General features: G+C 36.1%; 1 protein-coding gene across 1 annotated transcript in view; it reads left to right on the top strand.

Annotated features, from left to right (window-relative positions):
* Positions 1-20,290, top strand: part of LOC121378759 (serine/threonine-protein kinase/endoribonuclease IRE1-like) — a 120,212-nt gene that overhangs the window by 46,055 nt on the left and 53,867 nt on the right. The window contains exons 9-10 of the mRNA XM_041507061.1: positions 15,478-15,664; positions 18,678-18,759. Coding sequence (XP_041362995.1) covers positions 15,478-15,664; positions 18,678-18,759 — 269 coding nt within the window. The remainder of the gene's footprint in view (positions 1-15,477; positions 15,665-18,677; positions 18,760-20,290) is intronic.

Here is a 20,290-nt window from a genome sequence, read left to right as displayed (position 1 = left end):
ATGTGAATAATAATAAAGAAAAACCCACCTTGTTATTTCAGTGGTGAAAACATGTTCTTTTCTTCTTGTCTGCCATCTTTGTTGGACAAATTTAATATAAAAACCAGAGTTTTCTCTTCAAAAGTTGTTTTTGTTTCTAATATTCCTTAGTTTGTAGAGTACATCAGATTGTAAAGTAAATTGTAATGCCAAAAATAATTACACTCGTTATTAACGTGACCAGTTCCAAAAAACTGTGAGATATTAAATATTCCTACAATTATCACATGACCATATCATGTGACTTGGTTGTTTTTGAAGATGGTGAACACCAGTTACTGTGACCACAGAATCTCTTGTTTCAGTGAGTGGAAGGGGGTGGGGTGGAGGGAGGGGGCAGCAGGGATTAAACATGCCTGCATATGAATCTGACTAACTTGTGTGCAGGTATATGCTACTTGGTTTATTTTCTTCTTCAAAAAGAAAAGCATCATGGGTCTATTTACTGACAGTATTATTGAAATCAGTACAACTACAACTGGACAAGAGATGACCCTGGCTAATACACATAGTTATTAATTCTCTATCTGACATCAAGGTCAAACTAAGAGGTCAGCTTATGGAAGGAGTAATACATGGCAGTGTATGGCTTATGGAAGGAGTCTGCTAATACACGGCAATGTACAGCTTATGGTAGGAGTAATACACGGCAGTGTACGGCTTATCGAAGGAGTGATACACGGCAGTGTACGGCTTATCAAAGGAGTCTGCTAATACAAGGCAGTGTACGACTTATCGAAGGAGTCTGCTAATACAAGGCAGTGTACGACTTATCAAAGGAGTCTGCTAATACATGGCAGTGTACGGCTTATCGAAGGAGTCTGCTAATACAAGGCAGTGTACGACTTATCGAAGGAGTCTGCTAATACACGGCAGTGTACGGCTTATCGAAGGAGTCTGCTAATACAAGGCAGTGTACGACTTATCGAAGGAGTCTGCTAATACACGGCAGTGTACGACTTATCGAAGGAGTCTGCTAATACACGGCAGTGTACGGCTTATTGAAGGAGTCTGCTAATACATGGCAGTGTACGACTTATCGAAGGAGTCTGCTAATACACGGCAGTGTACGGCTTATTGAAGGAGTCTGCTAATACACGGCAGTGTACGGCTTATCGAAGGAGTCTGCTAATACATGGCAGTGTACGGCTTATCGAAGGAGTCTGCTAATACACGGCAGTGTACGGCTTATCGAAGGAGTCTGCTAATACACGGCAGTGTACGGCTTATTGAAGGAGTCTGCTAATACACGGCAGTGTACGGCTTATCGAAGGAGTCTGCTAATACATGGCAGTGTATGCTACAGACTATATTTTTTATGCTCAAGAGAAATACTTAAGAACATGTCTTTTGGAGACCAAGAAAAAGGGGCTCATTGATGATTGATTTGTTAAAACGGCATCTTAATAACGTTTTGATATTTGCAATTAAAGGGAGGGTCAACTGAAACAAAAGCCTTATGTGTTGGAAAGATGCATACCCGGACCATCAACACATACTGACACTTTAACAAATGAAAATGCGTAATTTTAGAGTTAATAAAAAAACATGATTATTCCTGCTAACTGGGGGCAGCCATTTTGTTTCCTTTTTGTGACATCCGGTGGTATAGCTTGGGACAAAGTGACGTCAGCTCTGTCCAACTCCTCTATGCACAGTGTAAACAAACGCTCTAATTTATGACAAGGCGCTTCGCTTTCATCAACCTGACTTGTAAAACAACATAAATGACTTGATGGTATAATAAACTATATAACTAAATATATTTTAATTTGCATCAATAGAACGAAATGGAGTTACAGTATTTTCCTCTTTTAAAAAATCCAAAGAAAAAATGCATATTATTACTATTAGGCCTATTGGTAGGGTACGTTTGAGCAAAAACGATCACTCATGATACCCAAGTGATAATTTTTTTCTTTGGGACTACGTAATTGGTCAGTTTTGTGATTTTAGATGGGAAAGTCTACTTAATCAAGGGTTTTACAGAATTACTTACAGTAATAAAGCAGGACGGCTGATAATGTCCATTACGATTTGAGGGGTGTCCGCGCAGTTATCACACAATACCCTGTGGTCTTAATAAAAGAGGCATGTCTTTTTAGTGTGTCTAGACACAGTGTCTGGGGACCGTCTAAACATACACCTGCCAATCAGAAACCACAGGTACAGGCCACGGAAAGAAAAGACCAATTAACCAAGAAAACACTACGATTATTATTTCAGTACGTGTGTTAATTTATATACAAAACATAATACAGTTATTTCAACATTTCGACAATGGTGATTTATTTTGTATTGAAAAATAATATATATTTGTTGCTGGCTTACTGGGATGGATATTATTACCGAATATTGCGATGCATCTGCAAAAATCAGGTATGTTTTGTTTCTTCAGTTTGAAGACCAATTCCTGACGTGACACGTTAGGTATTACATAACCACCAGCTTGCCAGAGGGTGTATTCACTGGGATGGTACAAAATGGCTGTGCCCATTATATATAATAGCCGTCACATTTAACCATTTTATTAATTAACTATACGATTATACTTGTTGATATTAAGCAATAATGTGCATTATATATCGTTGAATATGCATACCAGGCCAAATGCCTTAATTGTCCTTTCCTTTAATATGCATGTATTTGTGTATATATCACTGTGTACGAACGGAAGTGTACATTAATTTGACTAAATGAGTAGCTGCGATTTTCTGTACAGCTAGCTGCATTATTAACTACGACCTATGCAGTAGTTAATAATGAAACTAACGATACAGAAATTCACTTCCACGCCTAACGATAAGAATTCTGCCGTCTGACTAGTTGTGAGCAAGCATGCACATATTTTTCAGAGGAATAAACACAGGTAACAAATCGCACCTCATGACGTATATTAAATTTAATTTAATACTGGCTGTGTAAATAAATGCATTATTGGTGAAAATCCGCAAACAAATCGGAACAGTGAGTCAGACAGGGTGAAATGGACATAGTGTAGCTTAATATGTAATTTAATAGTTATGATCGACTATGCACCTGCAATTATTAAGTATTATGCATAACCATTGAGCATTTCATAGTATATGTATATATGTATGTATATGTATGTGCATGTGTGTGTGTGCACCCTCTAATTGCCACCTTTGTATGCCACTGGAATATGTACATAGATAAAACATTTTTTAATGTGCCTGTTCGTCTGGGTTATGTTTTTGGTTGTGTGTGTGGTGTGTGGGGGCTTGTTTTGTAGGCTATTCTTTATTGTGGGAGGCGGGGGGCATATTTGTTGTTACTGGGGTTTTCTTGGTGGGGAGGTAAAATTGTTGTGGAGGTTTTATTTTTAAAATATTAGGTTTTTTGTTTTGCCTACCACTTACGGTTATAATCATGTATATACAGGGCTAGCCCTGGGTTGCTATTTTTGTTCGCCAAAAAATTTGCCAATCTTCAATTTCTTCCGCCAATCTAAATATATATTCGCTAGTAACATATTTGCATTTCAGTCAAAAGATATATTTTTAATCTCGTTCTTTATGATAATATAGTATATGCTAAAATGTACTTATTATTCAGTTTACGCAGGGGTTCTAGAATTTTTTTAAAATTCATTTGCCATTGGGCCAGTGGATTTGAAAATTCACTGGCCATGGTGAAAAATTCACTTGCCCAATTTTAACTGTTGATAAAAAAAAAAACCCACAGTAAATTAAAATAATTAACTTTTTAATGTACCGGGTACATTTTGCATACTGAGATCATATGTAATCAATTTGTCAATTTGCACAACACATAGGCTCATTAGGCACACTTTATGTTTGTTTAGAAAAACATGAAACAATTTTTATCAGTTTAGAGTAAAGTTACTTATTAAAAAATTTAAATAATTGTTTCCACTAAAATCACCTAAGTTATATATATGGCTCATTGAAGTCAGTGCATCACGAGTGGTATAGCACAAAAGAGACAATTTTACTTATTGTATTCATCAGATAATGAATTGTATGTTTCTCTGTAATTTGAAAGAAGCAAGTGAATTTTGATCCGATATATATGTTCCCCAAAATTCACCGGACTAAGATATACACTATACATATATTTTTGCACCACAAGTGTGAAATGTAAGTACCGGAACATAATGTTTACATATTTAATAGCCTAACAACTTATATCATTCAGTATCTTTCGAGATATGCATGCAAAATGCTGGAATAAATGAGGTCCAGAATAGGCCCCAATGCCTTAATCTCTTTGGTAAAAAGTAGATGTATTATTGTATATATAATAGAAAAATCATTTTTTTAAGAAACAAAATGGCCAGACTGGCTGTTTTAATTTATGAAGGGAAAAAAATAAAAATAATTAAAGTGCGTAACTCTTGATCATACCCTATCCCATGACCTCGTTTTGTAACTACTTTCCTAACTTACCTGTAATAATACACGAGCGTAGGAAGGTGCCAAAAAGTGTGTGTGAGTGGGGGACACACTTTTATATTTACACACTTTTACACTATTATAAAGCAAATATAAAGCAAAATATCTGAAAAGTGCTGCCCCCCCCCCCCCCCCCCCCCTGTTTCCTATGCCAGTGCATATGATTTATAAGTGAATACTGTTCATAATTATCAGTGTTCTCGCTGCTCCATTTAAGCGGGGCGCCCCGCCCCACTATTCCATTTTGCCACCCTCCTTTCACGTTCCCTGCCCTCCTTTATTTTTGAGCGCCCTCCTTTATTTTTAAATGCCCCTCTTTATTTTCCAGCACCTATCTCTGCTATTTCCAAATGCACTTTTTTCCACATCAAAGGAAACAAGCCGCGTTGTGTATGAAAAAACAATTGACGAAACATTTACGACAGTTACCGTAATGTAATTCAACAGTATTTTTAACAGCCTCTATTTTGTCCAATATCTGTATCCATTTGTTTGTTTGATAAACACAATAAAAGTTATATTTTATGTAAGCAATGAAAACATTATATTTTTTACGGATTCGGCCATCTCCGATTGAAAATGAAAAAAACCCCTCTTATTTGGCACCAAATTTGTCACGTGATCAGAACGGTCATTCTGTCTTTTGTTTCCACTAACTATAGTTTGTTATTTTGTCCTCAGTTGCAGATATAATTGGTTGAAACTGATGATTTTTACTTTCTGTTATTCTGTTTATTCAGCAGTTCTTTATAAAATATTGTAAACTTTTAATTTTGAGGGGATATGAACGCTTATAAAAACAACAGAAGTGGCAGTGTTTATCATTAAAATCATTTATCTTGAGTGCCAAATAATATATACACCGTCTTTACAAAAACGAAACTACTTTTTATCAGCTGGCGATAATATTTTATGACAGCGATCGATTCATTCGATGAAGATGGAAATAACAAAAATGTATCTGACATTAGGAGATCACTTTACAAACATCTTTATTGTTTTTCCTATATCTTGAAATCTTTATTAAAAATAATAATATTAAAACTTTGATCGGTCCAGCAAAACCGGAACTGTCCGTGAATGTCAGACCGATATCATCTTCGGTTCAATTAAAAGACGAGTATTTTTATAAACCCCTTTGCACTTTTTTGTAGGCAAAATAAGGAGTATGTCTTTTCTCAGTCTAGCAACACACAACAATATGGTAACCGAACTACTTTCCCCCCCCCCCCCTTTTTTTTTTTTTTTTGCTTTGCTTTGCTTTTCCTTTATTGGTGGGGGTTTTTTTGTTTGTTTTTTAAGGGTGTGGTGCCGAGCGGCCGCCCTCCTTTAATTTTCACCCAGCGAGAACACTGATTATTATGGTGTCCAACTCAAGATTATAGCCAGTCACCCGAAATAAAGACAAAGGAAAATAAAGACAAAGGAAGACAAAGGAAACGTCTATGTTATTACTATCAAAACACTGGCGTGTGACAGTCTTTCACAAGTGGGAAAAAAAGCTCTTCCATTTTCACGCCAGTTTCGAGAGTTTTGTATTTCTGTGCAAGGGGCAGAGGGATGTATCATGTCAGCACTAGTATTATATCAGTAGATATAGCACAAATGAATTATAATTTCGCCATTTAATATGTTTGAAATATAATCTGTAAATGTAGAAAGTTTTAACTAATAATGATTGTATGTAAGTGAGAAACAATATGTATTCCTCATCAATGCACCCACTTCATGGAAATGAAGTCAACCACATGACCTAGATTTACAACATTAACCGGTACGACAAAACATGACTAATAAAAAGTAAAACTTGTTGTCGCTAGTAATCAAACATTTAATATAAAAAATGCAACATGTCTTAAACAGTATTTCGTTTTATTTAATCGCGTTTTCTAGCTTTAAGACAAACAGCTGGCAGTACACTACCAAATAGTAGACTGGCCATGTGGACATGCAAATAATTCACACTGTGAGGAGGATCAACTGAACAAAACTGGTTGAAAATGTTTGGTTCTAAAAATTGAGTTGGAAAAAATATATTTTGCAAATTTTTTTGCCAAACCGAAAATTCTTTCGCCATTTTAAAAAAAAAAAAATTCCGCAATTGGCGACTTTGGCGAACGACGGCATGAGTCCTGATACAACAATGTCTTCATTTTAACATATTGGGCATCTACCTACCTTAAATAATCGGCATGCAAGACTAACATAAATGTCTTTATACAAATATTTTGATATAAATAAAACAAATTCTGTTACTAGGTAGATGTTTTTAGGTTAAATTATATATTTAGCTGTTATTACAGCAAAATGTACACTTTATATATAGACCTAATTAATTTGCAGCAAACAAAATATTTTGTCAAACAGGCACGTGTAGAGGAAGTCTACACTGGTTAGTGGTGTTTTTAAGGGAGGGGTCGGGTCATGCGTTCCCGGAAATACATTGAAAAACCCCCAACATAATATAGCACGAGGGGAAGGGGACTGTTCTGATCAGAATATTACATATAGTTCGTCCCATCCTTCTACAAAAATGTGGGGGGTTTTGTAAACAATTTCAGTTTGCTTTGACGTAAAAATAAAAATAAAACTGTTTTTGAAATAACAAAAATATACTATTTTTGTGTGTAATTTAGGAAACAATTGGCTCAGAAATAAATAGCTTGTAGTAGATTCCATAGTATGAAAACAAATGTGTTCCCCGTGGGACTATGAACATATATTTCTATTATCTAACTATTACAACTGTGTTACTGTCACACACAATTCATTAAAACTGTAGGTGTGTTTGTATGTTTAAATGAAACTATGATAATTAATGTGAGCCGAAATTGTAGCTTTTAAAAAAAAGCCTAAATGTTCATGCAAGAAAAACAAAACAATCAGGGCGGGTGACAGCTCGCTAGATTCATCTCCTATATTTAACACATGGTCATTTATAACAAAACACAATGTCAGCAACTTAATTTTTACCTGTATCATTCTTTATTTTTAAAGCATAGTTGGGGACATTTATGATGCCAGGGGCTGCATGCATAAATCTCAGAAGATTCTCAAATAACTGTAGACATCGGCCATATTTGCTGTTAGCGGAACACGCCGGAATTGGAGAGTGGTTAGAGGATGTAACTCTGCCAAATGTTTCTCGCTAGTTTCTAATAGAGGCTATACATGATAACCGAAGACAAACTGCTTGCCTGTGTAAACCATGACAAAGCAACCAGATCATATAACCATTAAGCAGTATTAAAACTGCTTGTATATATATATGCCTAATCACCATATCCTGCCACACAGAGATGTCTCTACAGCTTCGCCAACCCCTACAGCTCTGCCAACCCCTACAGCTCTGCCAACCCCACATTTCTTGGTAATCTTGTTACATACATATTATTAAAAAATACTTTGTTTAAAAGTGATAAATGTTTCCATAGCGCCCTGTAGTGTATTAATAAATATAGTATTTCCAATGTCATCCAGATGAACACCATCATCCCTAAATAAATTTGTTCAGTTGAAAGAAATGTGACTATGCTTTATGACCTTTCGTCCTACTGCCAAAGCTGCTTTTCTGTTAGCTCATTTTCTTTTCTTTTTAATTGATGATATTGATTTACCCCCTTTCCAAAACAATCGTGGAATGATATCTGACCAAATTATAATACAATTTGGAAGCCACTTGGCCAAACTATGAGTATCACATTCAACTAGTGTACAAAATTCTGCTGGCTAAACATCTGTTAAATCAGTACCACCTACATGTAGCATCAAATATTGAGGAGGAGGAAATTTAGACAATTGCTGGCTAAACATCTGTTAAATCATTACCACCTACATGTAGCATCAAATATTGTGGAGGAAATTTAGACAATTGCTGGCTAAACATCTGTTAAATCAGTACCACCTACATGTAGCATCAAATATTGTGGAGAAAATTTAGACAATTGCTGGCTAAACATCTGTTAAATCATTACCACCTACATGTAGCATCAAATATTGAGGAGGAGGAAATTTAGACAATTGCTGGCTAAACATCTGTTAAATCAGTACCACCTACATGTAGCATCAAATATTGTGGAGGAAATTTAGACAATTGCTGGCTAAACATCTGTTAAATCAGTACCACCTACATGTAGCATCAAATATTGTGGAGGAAATTTAGACAATTGCTGGCTAAACATCTGTTAAATCATTACCACCTACATGTAGCATCAAATATTGAGGAGGAGGAAATTTAGACAATTGCTGGCTAAACATCTGTTAAATCAGTACCACCTACATGTAGCATCAAATATTGTGGAGGAAATTTAGACAATTGCTGGCTAAACATCTGTTAAATCATTACCACCTACATGTAGCATCAAATATTGAGGAGGAGGAAATTTAGACAATTGCTGGCTAAACATCTGTTAAATCAGTACCACCTACATGTAGCATCAAATATTGTGGAGGAAATTTAGACAATTGCTGGCTAAACATCTGTTAAATCAGTACCACCTACATGTAGCATCAAATATTGAGGAGGAGGAAATTTAGACAATTGCTGGCTAAACATCTGTTAAATCATTACCACCTACATGTAGCATCAAATATTGTGGAGGAGGAAATTTAGACAATTGCTGGCTAAACATCTGTTAAATCAGTACCACCTACATGTAGCATCAAATATTGTGGAGGAAATTTAGACAATTGCTGGCTAAACATCTGTTAAATCAGTACCACCTACATGTAGCATCAAATATTGTGGAGGAAATTTAGACAATTGCTGGCTAAACATCTGTTAAATCATTACCACCTACATGTAGCATCAAATATTGAGGAGGAGGAAATTTAGACAATTGCTGGCTAAACATCTGTTAAATCAGTACCACCTACATGTAGCATCAAATATTGTGGAGGAAATTTAGACAATTGCTGGCTAAACATCTGTTAAATCATTACCACCTACATGTAGCATCAAATATTGAGGAGGAGGAAATTTAGACAATTGCTGGCTAAACATCTGTTAAATCATTACCACCTACATGTAGCATCAAATATTGAGGAGGAGGAAATTTAGACAATTGTTGGCTAAACATCTGTTAAATCATTACCACCTACATGTAGCATCAAATATTGTGGTGGAGGAAATTTAGACAGTTGCTAGCTAAACATCTGTTAAATCAGTACCACCTACATGTAGCATCAAATATTGTGGAGGAAATTTAGACAATTGCTGGCTAAACATCTGTTAAATCATTACCACCTACATGTAGCATCAAATATTGAGGAGGAGGAAATTTAGACAATTGCTGGCTAAACATCTGTTAAATCAGTACCACCTACATGTAGCATCAAATATTGTGGAGGAAATTTAGACAATTGCTGGCTAAACATCTGTTAAATCAGTACCACCTACATGTAGCATCAAATATTGAGGAGGAGGAAATTTAGACAATTGCTGGCTAAACATCTGTTAAATCATTACCACCTACATGTAGCATCAAATATTGTGGAGGAGGAAATTTAGACAATTGCTGGCTAAACATCTGTTAAATCAGTACCACCTACATGTAGCATCAAATATTGTGGAGGAAATTTAGACAATTGCTGGCTAAACATCTGTTAAATCAGTACCACCTACATGTAGCATCAAATATTGTGGAGGAAATTTAGACAATTGCTGGCTAAACATCTGTTAAATCATTACCACCTACATGTAGCATCAAATATTGAGGAGGAGGAAATTTAGACAATTGCTGGCTAAACATCTGTTAAATCAGTACCACCTACATGTAGCATCAAATATTGTGGAGGAAATTTAGACAATTGCTGGCTAAACATCTGTTAAATCATTACCACCTACATGTAGCATCAAATATTGAGGAGGAGGAAATTTAGACAATTGCTGGCTAAACATCTGTTAAATCATTACCACCTACATGTAGCATCAAATATTGAGGAGGAGGAAATTTAGACAATTGTTGGCTAAACATCTGTTAAATCATTACCACCTACATGTAGCATCAAATATTGTGGTGGAGGAAATTTAGACAATTGCTAGCTAATTGCTGACAGCTAGCGCTCTTTCCCATCTCAAACCTCTTCTTCCCAATCAGGTAATCTTTACCCTTAATCTTCCAGTTGCAAATCCCGACTCGTATGTTTAGCAGCTCTCCTATGTGCCCAGTATACGATGGATGAGCCTACTGTTCAGATGTCTGTAAAAACCCATATAAATGATTAATACCAGCCTCGGTGGCATAGTGCTTAGGCCATCGGTCTATAGTCTATAGTCGAGGCATGGGATTTTTAATCCAGATACTGACTCCGAACCCTGAGTGAGTGCTCCGCAAGGCTCAATGGGAAGAGAAATAAAAAATCTGTCCCGGAGCTAGTCACTGGCTATCCAGAGACTGGCCCCGGGACAGACATGCTCGAAACTCTAGTGGTATATGAGCATGTTAAAATTATTCGCACTCGCACCCAATGATTAACTTGTAATAATGCATACATGTAATAAAATTCAAATCTGTATATTTATTTTACAATAACAAATTTAATCACAAACGAAGGTATTTGTTTAACGCATTCAATTTCCAACGCCCTAAGACTTGAATTATTTCAGGAGAAATTCCACTCACGGCCAATGTGGTTGCTGCATCTTTTCTAAAAGAATGTGACTTATAAGAAGCCTGTGGCAACCCCAAAGAAGTAATTACCTTCTTCAGTACTGTACTAAATTGATATCTTAGTAAAGGTTTTCCATCATTATGTACAAAAAAGTAGCTTTTCCTGGCTGGTCTAAACAATAGGAATTCTCTCATGTTATCAACAGGACAAACTACACTTCCTTGTATTTTTGGAATACACACCACCGTACCTTTACCCCGTTGATCAGTCTAGTAATATCTCAATGTTACAATAATGTGTGTATGTATCTAATTTGATATCTGAAATTAATAACCGCCTATTGTATGCCCAAGAAGTGGTATAAATCAATTCGCTTACTCTGAAAAGAAAAAAAAATGCTACACAATATACTACTCTGAATAAATTCAGTTCATATGTATTTCAATTCTGTATGTATTAACACAATTATAACAACTCTTGAATCTGGTTGGCCTTGCAGTCTCTTTAAACCCAACAAAGGTTGTTAACAATGAAACATGAAGTTGGATCATCCCGTTGTTGTAATTTATGAATGTAACTAATGCCAGATATATAAGTAGTTACTGTAGCCGGTGCTGACTTCTTATTAGAAAGAAAGAAATGTTTTATTTAACGACGCACTCATCACATTTTATTTTTACGGTTATATGGCGTCAGACATATGGTTACGGACCACACAGATTTTGAGAGAAAACCCGTTGTCGCCACTACATGGGCTACTCTTTCCAATTAGCAGCAAGGGATCTTTTATTTGCGCATCCCACAGGCAGGATAGCACAAACCATGGCCTTTGTTGAACCAGTTATGGATCACTGGTCGGTGCAAGTGGTTTACACCTACCCATTGAGCCTTGCGGAGCACTCACTCGGGGTTTGGAGTCGGTATCTGAATTAAAAATCCCATGCCTCGACTGGGATCCGAACCCAGTACCTACCAGCCTGTAGTCCGATGGCTTAACCACTGTGCCACCGAGGCCGGTACTTATTAGAATGATAACCTATAAATAACAATATATAATCAAGTGGCACTGGCCATATGTCACCAATATGTATATTTTGCCTAAATTGTGCAAAATGTTTGAGAGCATTACAGTATGCAGCCTTTATGTTATCTAACAGTCTTTCAAGTTCAACCTAATCTGTTCATCATGCGCTCCTCATCCATAGCCTGGTGACCTGGCAGCAGCATCTCTAATGATTGACATACACTGTATTAGCTCAGCTGCTTTTGATGGAAATTTATTAATATAAATATAAATAAAATAAAAAAATGCATCAAACCACCTTTCTATTGTGGGTATGATATCCTTACTAACACTTGGCCGAGATTCAATAGCCCCACTATCATTTACAAATAATGTGCCCCAGAATAAAATTCTTGTAACTCTGCAGTGCCTTTCAATAACAGTGCTAAATTAATGTACTGATGAGCCCAAATGTTTTAGCGTAACACCATGTGAACATTTGAAGCAATATCATCTTCAACCAATCTTAACATATCTGGTTGGCCTGCTAAATGAGTCAAATTGCTTGATGAAAAACTCTGACGTAGACCCGATTGTGTTTTGGCATCACTTTCTATTTCATTTAATACGTGACCCCAAATGTTATTATTCATACCATGTTGAGCACTTGCTGTTGATGTGACTGGGTTGACTGCAATCCCTGTGAGTACTACAGCAGGCTCTGTCGTTATCACTGCCGTCTCGGTTGACTGCAATCCCTGTGAGTACTACAGCAGGCTCTGTCGTTGTCACTGCCGTCTCAGTTGACTGCAATCCCTGTGAGTACTACAGCAGGCTCTGTCGTTATCACTGCCGTCTCAGTTGACTGCAATGCCTGTGAGTACTACAGCAGGCTCTGTCGTTGTCACTGCCGTCTCAGTTTACTGCAATCCCTGTGAGTACTACAGCAGGCTCTGTTGTTATCACTGCCGTCTCAGTTGACAACACTGCAGTCTCAGGCTGTTTTGCAAGTTCAACTTGAGGCTGCACCGTGGTGATTGTACGCCATTTCTTTGAATTGCAGAGTCGTTTCCCATGTCCAACTATCGGGCGAGAAGCTGTACCCATAGTCCTCCTCTTGTTAGAAACTGGAGGCATATCTGAAATAGGGAATTTTTAAATAATGCTGTTTGAGTGAGAGGACTGCGTAACTGCCAAACTGTTTTATTTGTTGTTTTGACCGGCCTCGGTGGCGTCGTGGCAGGCCATCGGTCTACAGGCTGGTAGGTACTGGGTTCGGATCCCAGTCGAGGCATGGGATTTTTAATCCAGATACCGACTCCAAACCCTGAGTGAGTGCTCCGCAAGGCTCAATGGGTAGGTGTAAACCACTTGCACCGACCAGTGATCCATAACTGGTTCAACAAAGGCCATGGTTTGTGCTATCCTGCCTGTGGGAAGCGCAAATAAAAGATCCCTTGCTGCCTGTCGTAAAAAGAGTAGCCTATGTGGCGACAGCGGGTTTCCTCTAAAAACAGTGTCAGAATTACCATATGTTTGACGTCCAATAGCCGATGATAAGATAAAAAAATCAATGTGCTCTAGTGGCGTCGTTAAATAAAACAAACTTTACTTTTGTTGTTTTGAATAGAAAAGGAAGATAACTCTGATTTAAAAACAGCTGTCAATTTTACATAGTATCATACCACATATGCAAAATACAAAAATAAATCTGTTTAATGCTAAAACATTAAACATTCTTATTAAAATTTTAAAATAATAACTAACGTATATCTTCGCCTGTAAGTCGATCTCGGCTATAAGTCGAGTCCCTAATTTCAAGCCCTGAAAACGTATTTTTTTATTGACCCGTTTATAAGTCGACCCATGAAAAACAACTTATAAATATTGAAGTATTTCTTATTTTCAGCACATAAGAACAATAATATACAATATTTGAACAAAAGAAAATTATTTTACAAACTTCAGTTTTCACGTTTTGTACATCGCAATCAAACTACATAGCATCAAAACGAAACATTCCCTTAGTAGATAGTGAAAGCTGTTTGACTGTCACCATATAGCACTGTACTGCATGGTTTTGTGCACAGATAACAACTTTATTTATAAACACTGACAACAGATCACTACGATAAAACTGAAAGTATCAGTTAATCACATGTTTTTCCGCCATATTAATACATGTAAGGAGGACAACTCTGGAAAGTACACTGGTTTTGTACCAAATGATGTATGTCCCTATTGCTCTAGTGAACTGTAGAGATCAGTCTAATCTATTTTAAGGGAAAGCTCAGTAATATTCATGAAGTTATTCACCAACAAAACATTGTTTGAACAACCATTAATGCCAGTGACCAGATTTCAAAATAAACTCAGGCAACAGGTAGTTAGTATTGTTTACATTTTTGCTATTAGTGATGACTGTTATTTTAACTAAGAGGACTGTTCTCTTGGCATGTGAGAGATCGCACGCCTTTTTGCATAACCGAAACCGTTCTAATGCCAAAAAAAAGGTTATACAAAATAAATGTGTCAAATTAACATATTTGAGTATAAATACAGGGCATACTTCAACAATAAAACTTGTAAAATAATCCCCAAAACGGTAATATTTTTGGGTGAAATTTTTTTACCCTCTTATAAGTCGACCCCCCGAGTTATAAAATAATTTTTGGGTGAAAAAAAATCGACTTATAGGCGAAGATATACGGTAAGTTATAAAAAATAATCCATATTGTGTATTACAACAATTAACAGTATTAAAACAAATGAATATTTTATTACTTATGAATGAATATATATTTATTTACTTATGAATGGGAACCCCCCTCCCCCACCACCACCCCCAAACCCACCCCAAAACCCCGCCCCAAAACCCCAAAAGATACAAGAACCTTTATTAGCATAAAGTGTACATCTATTATAGTTTAAGGCTTACACCCCACCCACCCCCCCAAAAAAAGACCCCACACACACACACAAAGAAAATGACGGCAAACAATAAACTTTTGCTTTTTCAATGTTCACTCCTTATAACTTTAATAAAGTTACATTGGTAAGTAGATTGATGTCATGGATGGGTCAAAGATTACTGGTGGCCAACTATTTGTTAATGAAATATTGCATGTGACAGCAAATCGAAAGAAGTGACTTGTAGATGTTTCTTTTGTTTTCATATGATCCTAGTGTTGTGGATTTTTTTTTTTTTTTTTTTATTTTTTTATATATATATATATACCACTTGCCATCAGGATCGCACAAAGTAATTTTTACTGGTCTGAATCCAAAAACCACTGGCCTCTGGCATCGGGCTACTGTATTCTAGAATCTCTGATACCACTTACTAGACCACTGTATGGTTATCTTGTTTGGAATGACTATTTTCAGGTGAGATAATGTGGCACAGAAAGTATGACTCGCCTGTGGTGGCCATGTATCACATGTACCAAGACGGACTTCAGAAAATTCCATTCACCAGCTTCGCCCCGGAAACCCTGGGCCACCTCACCGGCCAGCTATCGGAAACAGTCTGGAGAAATAGATTCCTCGATCACGGAAACTCACCAGAGTTCTAGTAAGTTAGTCCTAGATCACAGAAACTCACTGAAGTTCTTGTTAGTCCTAGATCACAGAAATTCACCAGAGTTATTGTAAGTTAGTCCTAGATGACGGAAATTCACCAGAGTTCTTGTAAGTTAGTCCTAGATCACGGAAATTCACAAGAGTTCTTGTAAGTTGGTCCTAGATCACAGAAATTTAGTGGAGTTCTTGTAAGTTAGTTCTAGATCATGGAAATTCACCAGAGTTCTTGTAAGTTAGTTCTAGATCACAGAAATTACCAGAGTTCTAGTAAGTTAGTTCTAGATCACAGAAATTCACCAGTTCTAGTAAGTTAGTTCTAGATCACAGAAATTCACCAGAGTTCTTGTAAGTTAGTCCTAGATTACAAAAGTTTACCAGAGTTCTAGTAAGTTAGTTGTAGATCTTGGAAATTCACCAGAGTTCTAGTAAGTTAGTTGTAGATCTTGGAAATTCACCAGAGTTGTAATAAGTTATAGAGATTCCTAAATGTCAGCTAATCACCGGAGGTCCAGACAGTTGTTGCAAACAACATACACTGGATTCCTAGATTTAGACAATTCGCTGAAAATGTAATACATTGTAAAACATCAAACACAAAACAGATTCCTAGATGAAGACAATTGATAGAATTTCTAATACATTGTATTGTGTCGCATATAATGTTTTTATTAACCAATTTAATTAGAACTTCAGCAGGTTAAATAGTTTTACATTAGTTTTATTGAGAGTAATTTCAGGTTATTACAATATGTTTTATTGTATTCCTTCCAGGGCTTATTTGGGTAACTGAAAACATGAGAAACTTTTGGAGTTATGATAGATAATCCATGTCGTCTTTGCAAAATGTGATTTTATGAGAGGCATTTAAAATATTCTTAGAACTAGGTATTGAAAGCGAAGACAAACTAGATATTTCAACATGACGTTTCAACATAATCATCCTTCCCCTCATTGCATTTAGTCCAGTTATCCTTCAAGCTACTCGTTCCAGCAAAATAGAACTCTTGTGGCTGGCCCACCAATTACCCTTTTTGCAGTCTTCAGTCTTTCACCATCTTGAAACCAGGTACCATGAAGGAAGGCATTCAAATCCTGGAAGAGATAATAATCACCAACCTTACACTTTCAATTTCAGTAGCATGTTCACCTTCTTCGGTGAGAACCTTCCTGGTGGCTCTTTGTTCCAGTCTGGTCATATTGCAGAGTTCTTGTGAATTTCAGTAGCATGTTCACCATCCTTGGTGAGAACCTTCCTGGTGGCTCTTTGTTCCAGTCTGGTCATATTTCAGGGTTCAGGAGGCTAGGTTACCATTTAGCAATTTAATATGGAAATATACAATCAAGAGGAGTCGGGTTATTAATAGGACAGCTGTATGAAAGAACAAGCTTTAAAAAAACCTCAGACATAATATGGTTGTGTACTAAACTTTGGTATCTAGTTCTGCAAACGATTTGACTGCCCTTTGTAGCTGGAAGTTTATAGAAAATCATGTCTAAAGTTTGGGCATCACTAAATTTGATTTGATGTGACATTTTAATCAGTTGTTAGCATGTTCTATTACTCATATTTGTAATGTACTTGAGGATAGCTATGCTATATTTGAACATTTGTGGGATATCAATGCTGGTTTTACTCTCGCAGATTGAGTTTTACTAGTGACATGAAGTTGAGTCAGTTAAACAGATATTTGCGACTGCTAATTTCATTGTAATTCAATAAATCTAATAAAACACGTTTTTTGTTTAAATAAAACATTTTCGGAAAGAATGCAATGTAAATAAGAACCTGGTCTCTGCTATTGTGCTTCAAGTTGTCCACCTAATGAAATAATTATAGTGCAAGCAGATTAAAATAGGTACACTTTTATGTGTTATACAACTAGTGCTCCTTACTTCGTTTGAAGTTTATTGTTTTAATAATAATGCCAACCATTGTTGCCAACTTCACTTATTCCGAATACTCATCGTGACAACTGATGCTCAATAATGAAGATTCATAATTCAGCATAATTGGCATTATTTACTTCGGCATTCCTGTCTATATGACACATTTGATGTCACATGGATGATTATAAACAACATTTATGTCATACTGTTGATAGAGTAACCCACATTTTGCTTCAGAAAAGATTCAACGGTGATATTTTATAAGTAAGTACATTCAAGTAAACAGGGAAAAAAAGCATAGGAATATGGAAATAGGCTCTTGGTAATCCCCCAAATTTCTGACACATTAATGCTGGTTTTAGTGTCGCAAATGGATTTCATTAGCCAGTTCAATTTTACATGCAGATTTGTTAATGGTTTTGTTGAATAATCTGGCAAGTACTCCAGTATTGTTAATGGTTTTGTTGAATAATCTGGCAAGTACTCCACATTTATTAATGGTTTTGTTGAATAATCTGGCAAGTATTCCAGAATTGTTAATGGTTTTGTTGAATAATCTGGCAAGTATTCCAGAATTGTTAATGGTTTTGTTGAATAATCTGGCAAGTATTCCAGAATTGTTAATGGTTTTGTTGAATAATCTGGCAAGTACTCCAGTATTGTTAATGGTTTTGTTGAATAATCTGGCAAGTATTCCAGAATTGTTAATGATTTTGTTGAATAATCTGGCAAGTACTCCAGATTTGTTAATGGTTTTGTTGAATAATCTGGCAAGTACTCCACATTTATTAATGGTTTTGTTGAATAATCTGGCAAGTACTCCAGAATTGTTAATGGTTTTGTTGAATAATCTGGCAAGTATTCCAGAATTGTTAATGGTTTTGTTGAATAATCTGGCAAGTATTCCAGAATTGTTAATGGTTTTGTTGAATAATCTGGCAAGTACACCAGATTTGTTAATGGTTTTGTTGAATAATCTGGCAAGTACTCCACATTTATTAATGGTTTTGTTGAATAATCTGGCAAGTACTCCAGAATTGTTAATGGTTTTGTTGAATAATCTGGCAAGTATTCCAGAATTGTTAATGGTTTTTGTTTTGTTTTGTTTTGTTTTTCAGTCCTACTCTGTATGTCGGGGAACACAAATATGGCCCATTCGCCCTTGCTTCTTTTGTGGATGAAAACACAGTGACAGTTGCAGTAAGTATTTGTTTTACACGCTGTCTGTTTACAAGCGCACTATGCCTTGCAGTTCGGTACATACAACTGTCCTTTGTGGTTTTTGCATCTTTGGAAGGTACTGATTGAGGATTTGAGTGGTGCAAACTTGACACCCTTCAGCATTTTGAAATATTCAAGATGGCTGCCAAAAGACAGCACTTTATGACATATAAAGAAACTACCCCAACTAATCAAGACATTGTAAAATTTAAATGACATTTTAAATCCAAGATGTCCACCACTATAGCCGTCAGAACAAGGTCATTGTAAGCACAACTATGGCACGATTGTGATGTTATTGATTGGGTTTTATGGGTCATGGAATTCATTTATAACAGCCTCTTGCTAAATAAGATATTACAACATCGTTTAAATCCAAGATGGTCATGAAAATGTCTGCCAAGAGTAAAAAGTAGCCATATTTTACATTTATTTTCCCCCCAAAATAATACTTCAAATACAGATAGTTTTAGGATGTAACTGTAACGATTTCGCTTTCTCAGCACGTGCCCACTTATAGACCGGTGCTAAAATAGAATTAAATACAGTTCTAAAAATACCTTGCTGGGTTCGGCTACCCCTTTCGGTCGTAGACTTCAAAAATTACATTTCAATATGTAAACTCATGATTAACCTTTCTCACTAACTAACCAAATAATCACATAAGTCGTCCTTTTTCACAGTGTTTATTTAAGGGTTTCAGTAGATCATAAAAATCAATTACAGTTAACCAGCAAAATAATTAAGATTTTTAATAGATTTCATGATTGACATTGAGAGATACAGGTTACATAATAGTTATTCAAATTTCGCACAACACAACCACCATTCAATTCCCCGCCAATGAAACATTAAGAATCCCAATATGGATTACTATTTGTTTATTCTAAGAGAATGAAAATCCGTCGAAAACATCGAAAACTTACCTAAACATTCATTCCCACTCGTCAAACCACAAGATTCCCAAACGTGGAATACTTGGAAATTTACGAGACAGAAATAATATTTCCTTTACTCAATTCCTCTCTCCAAAATTCCAATAATCTTCTTTCAAAAATATTTTAGTAACCTCTCAAGTGTCAATACAAAATATGCCTAACAATAATTTTAAGGTTTACGGTAATGCAATGCAAGACGGTGACAACTAACAAAAATACACTACCATTTGGTTAATGAATTACATAATAAATAAATAGCTTATCATTGTCGGTTCTCACATAATAAATCTAAAAACACAATTTGGAATAATAACCGAGTGAGAGAGAGCCATTCAAAATCTACACATAAAAAAACATAATCAACAAACACACATGTTGTACCTGTGGTTGAAAAATCAGAAGTGAGTAAACTGATGGACAAATCTAGCATTAATACATGGAATGGCTCTCATTGGTCCAAATTAATGACATGACATTAATCGGACATGACGATTGGTTAACTCTTTGGGGCCGAATCCTGACTCACGTCGTGATGTTAATTTGCGCGAAATGTTGAGTTCCGCCTGTACGCG

This window comes from Gigantopelta aegis, chromosome 8 (assembly GCF_016097555.1).
Source record: "Gigantopelta aegis isolate Gae_Host chromosome 8, Gae_host_genome, whole genome shotgun sequence".
Classification (NCBI taxonomy): domain Eukaryota; kingdom Metazoa; phylum Mollusca; class Gastropoda; order Neomphalida; family Peltospiridae; genus Gigantopelta; species Gigantopelta aegis.
The sequence above is the reverse complement of the archived record's forward strand: the minus strand, read 5'-3'. Positions and strand labels throughout refer to the sequence as shown.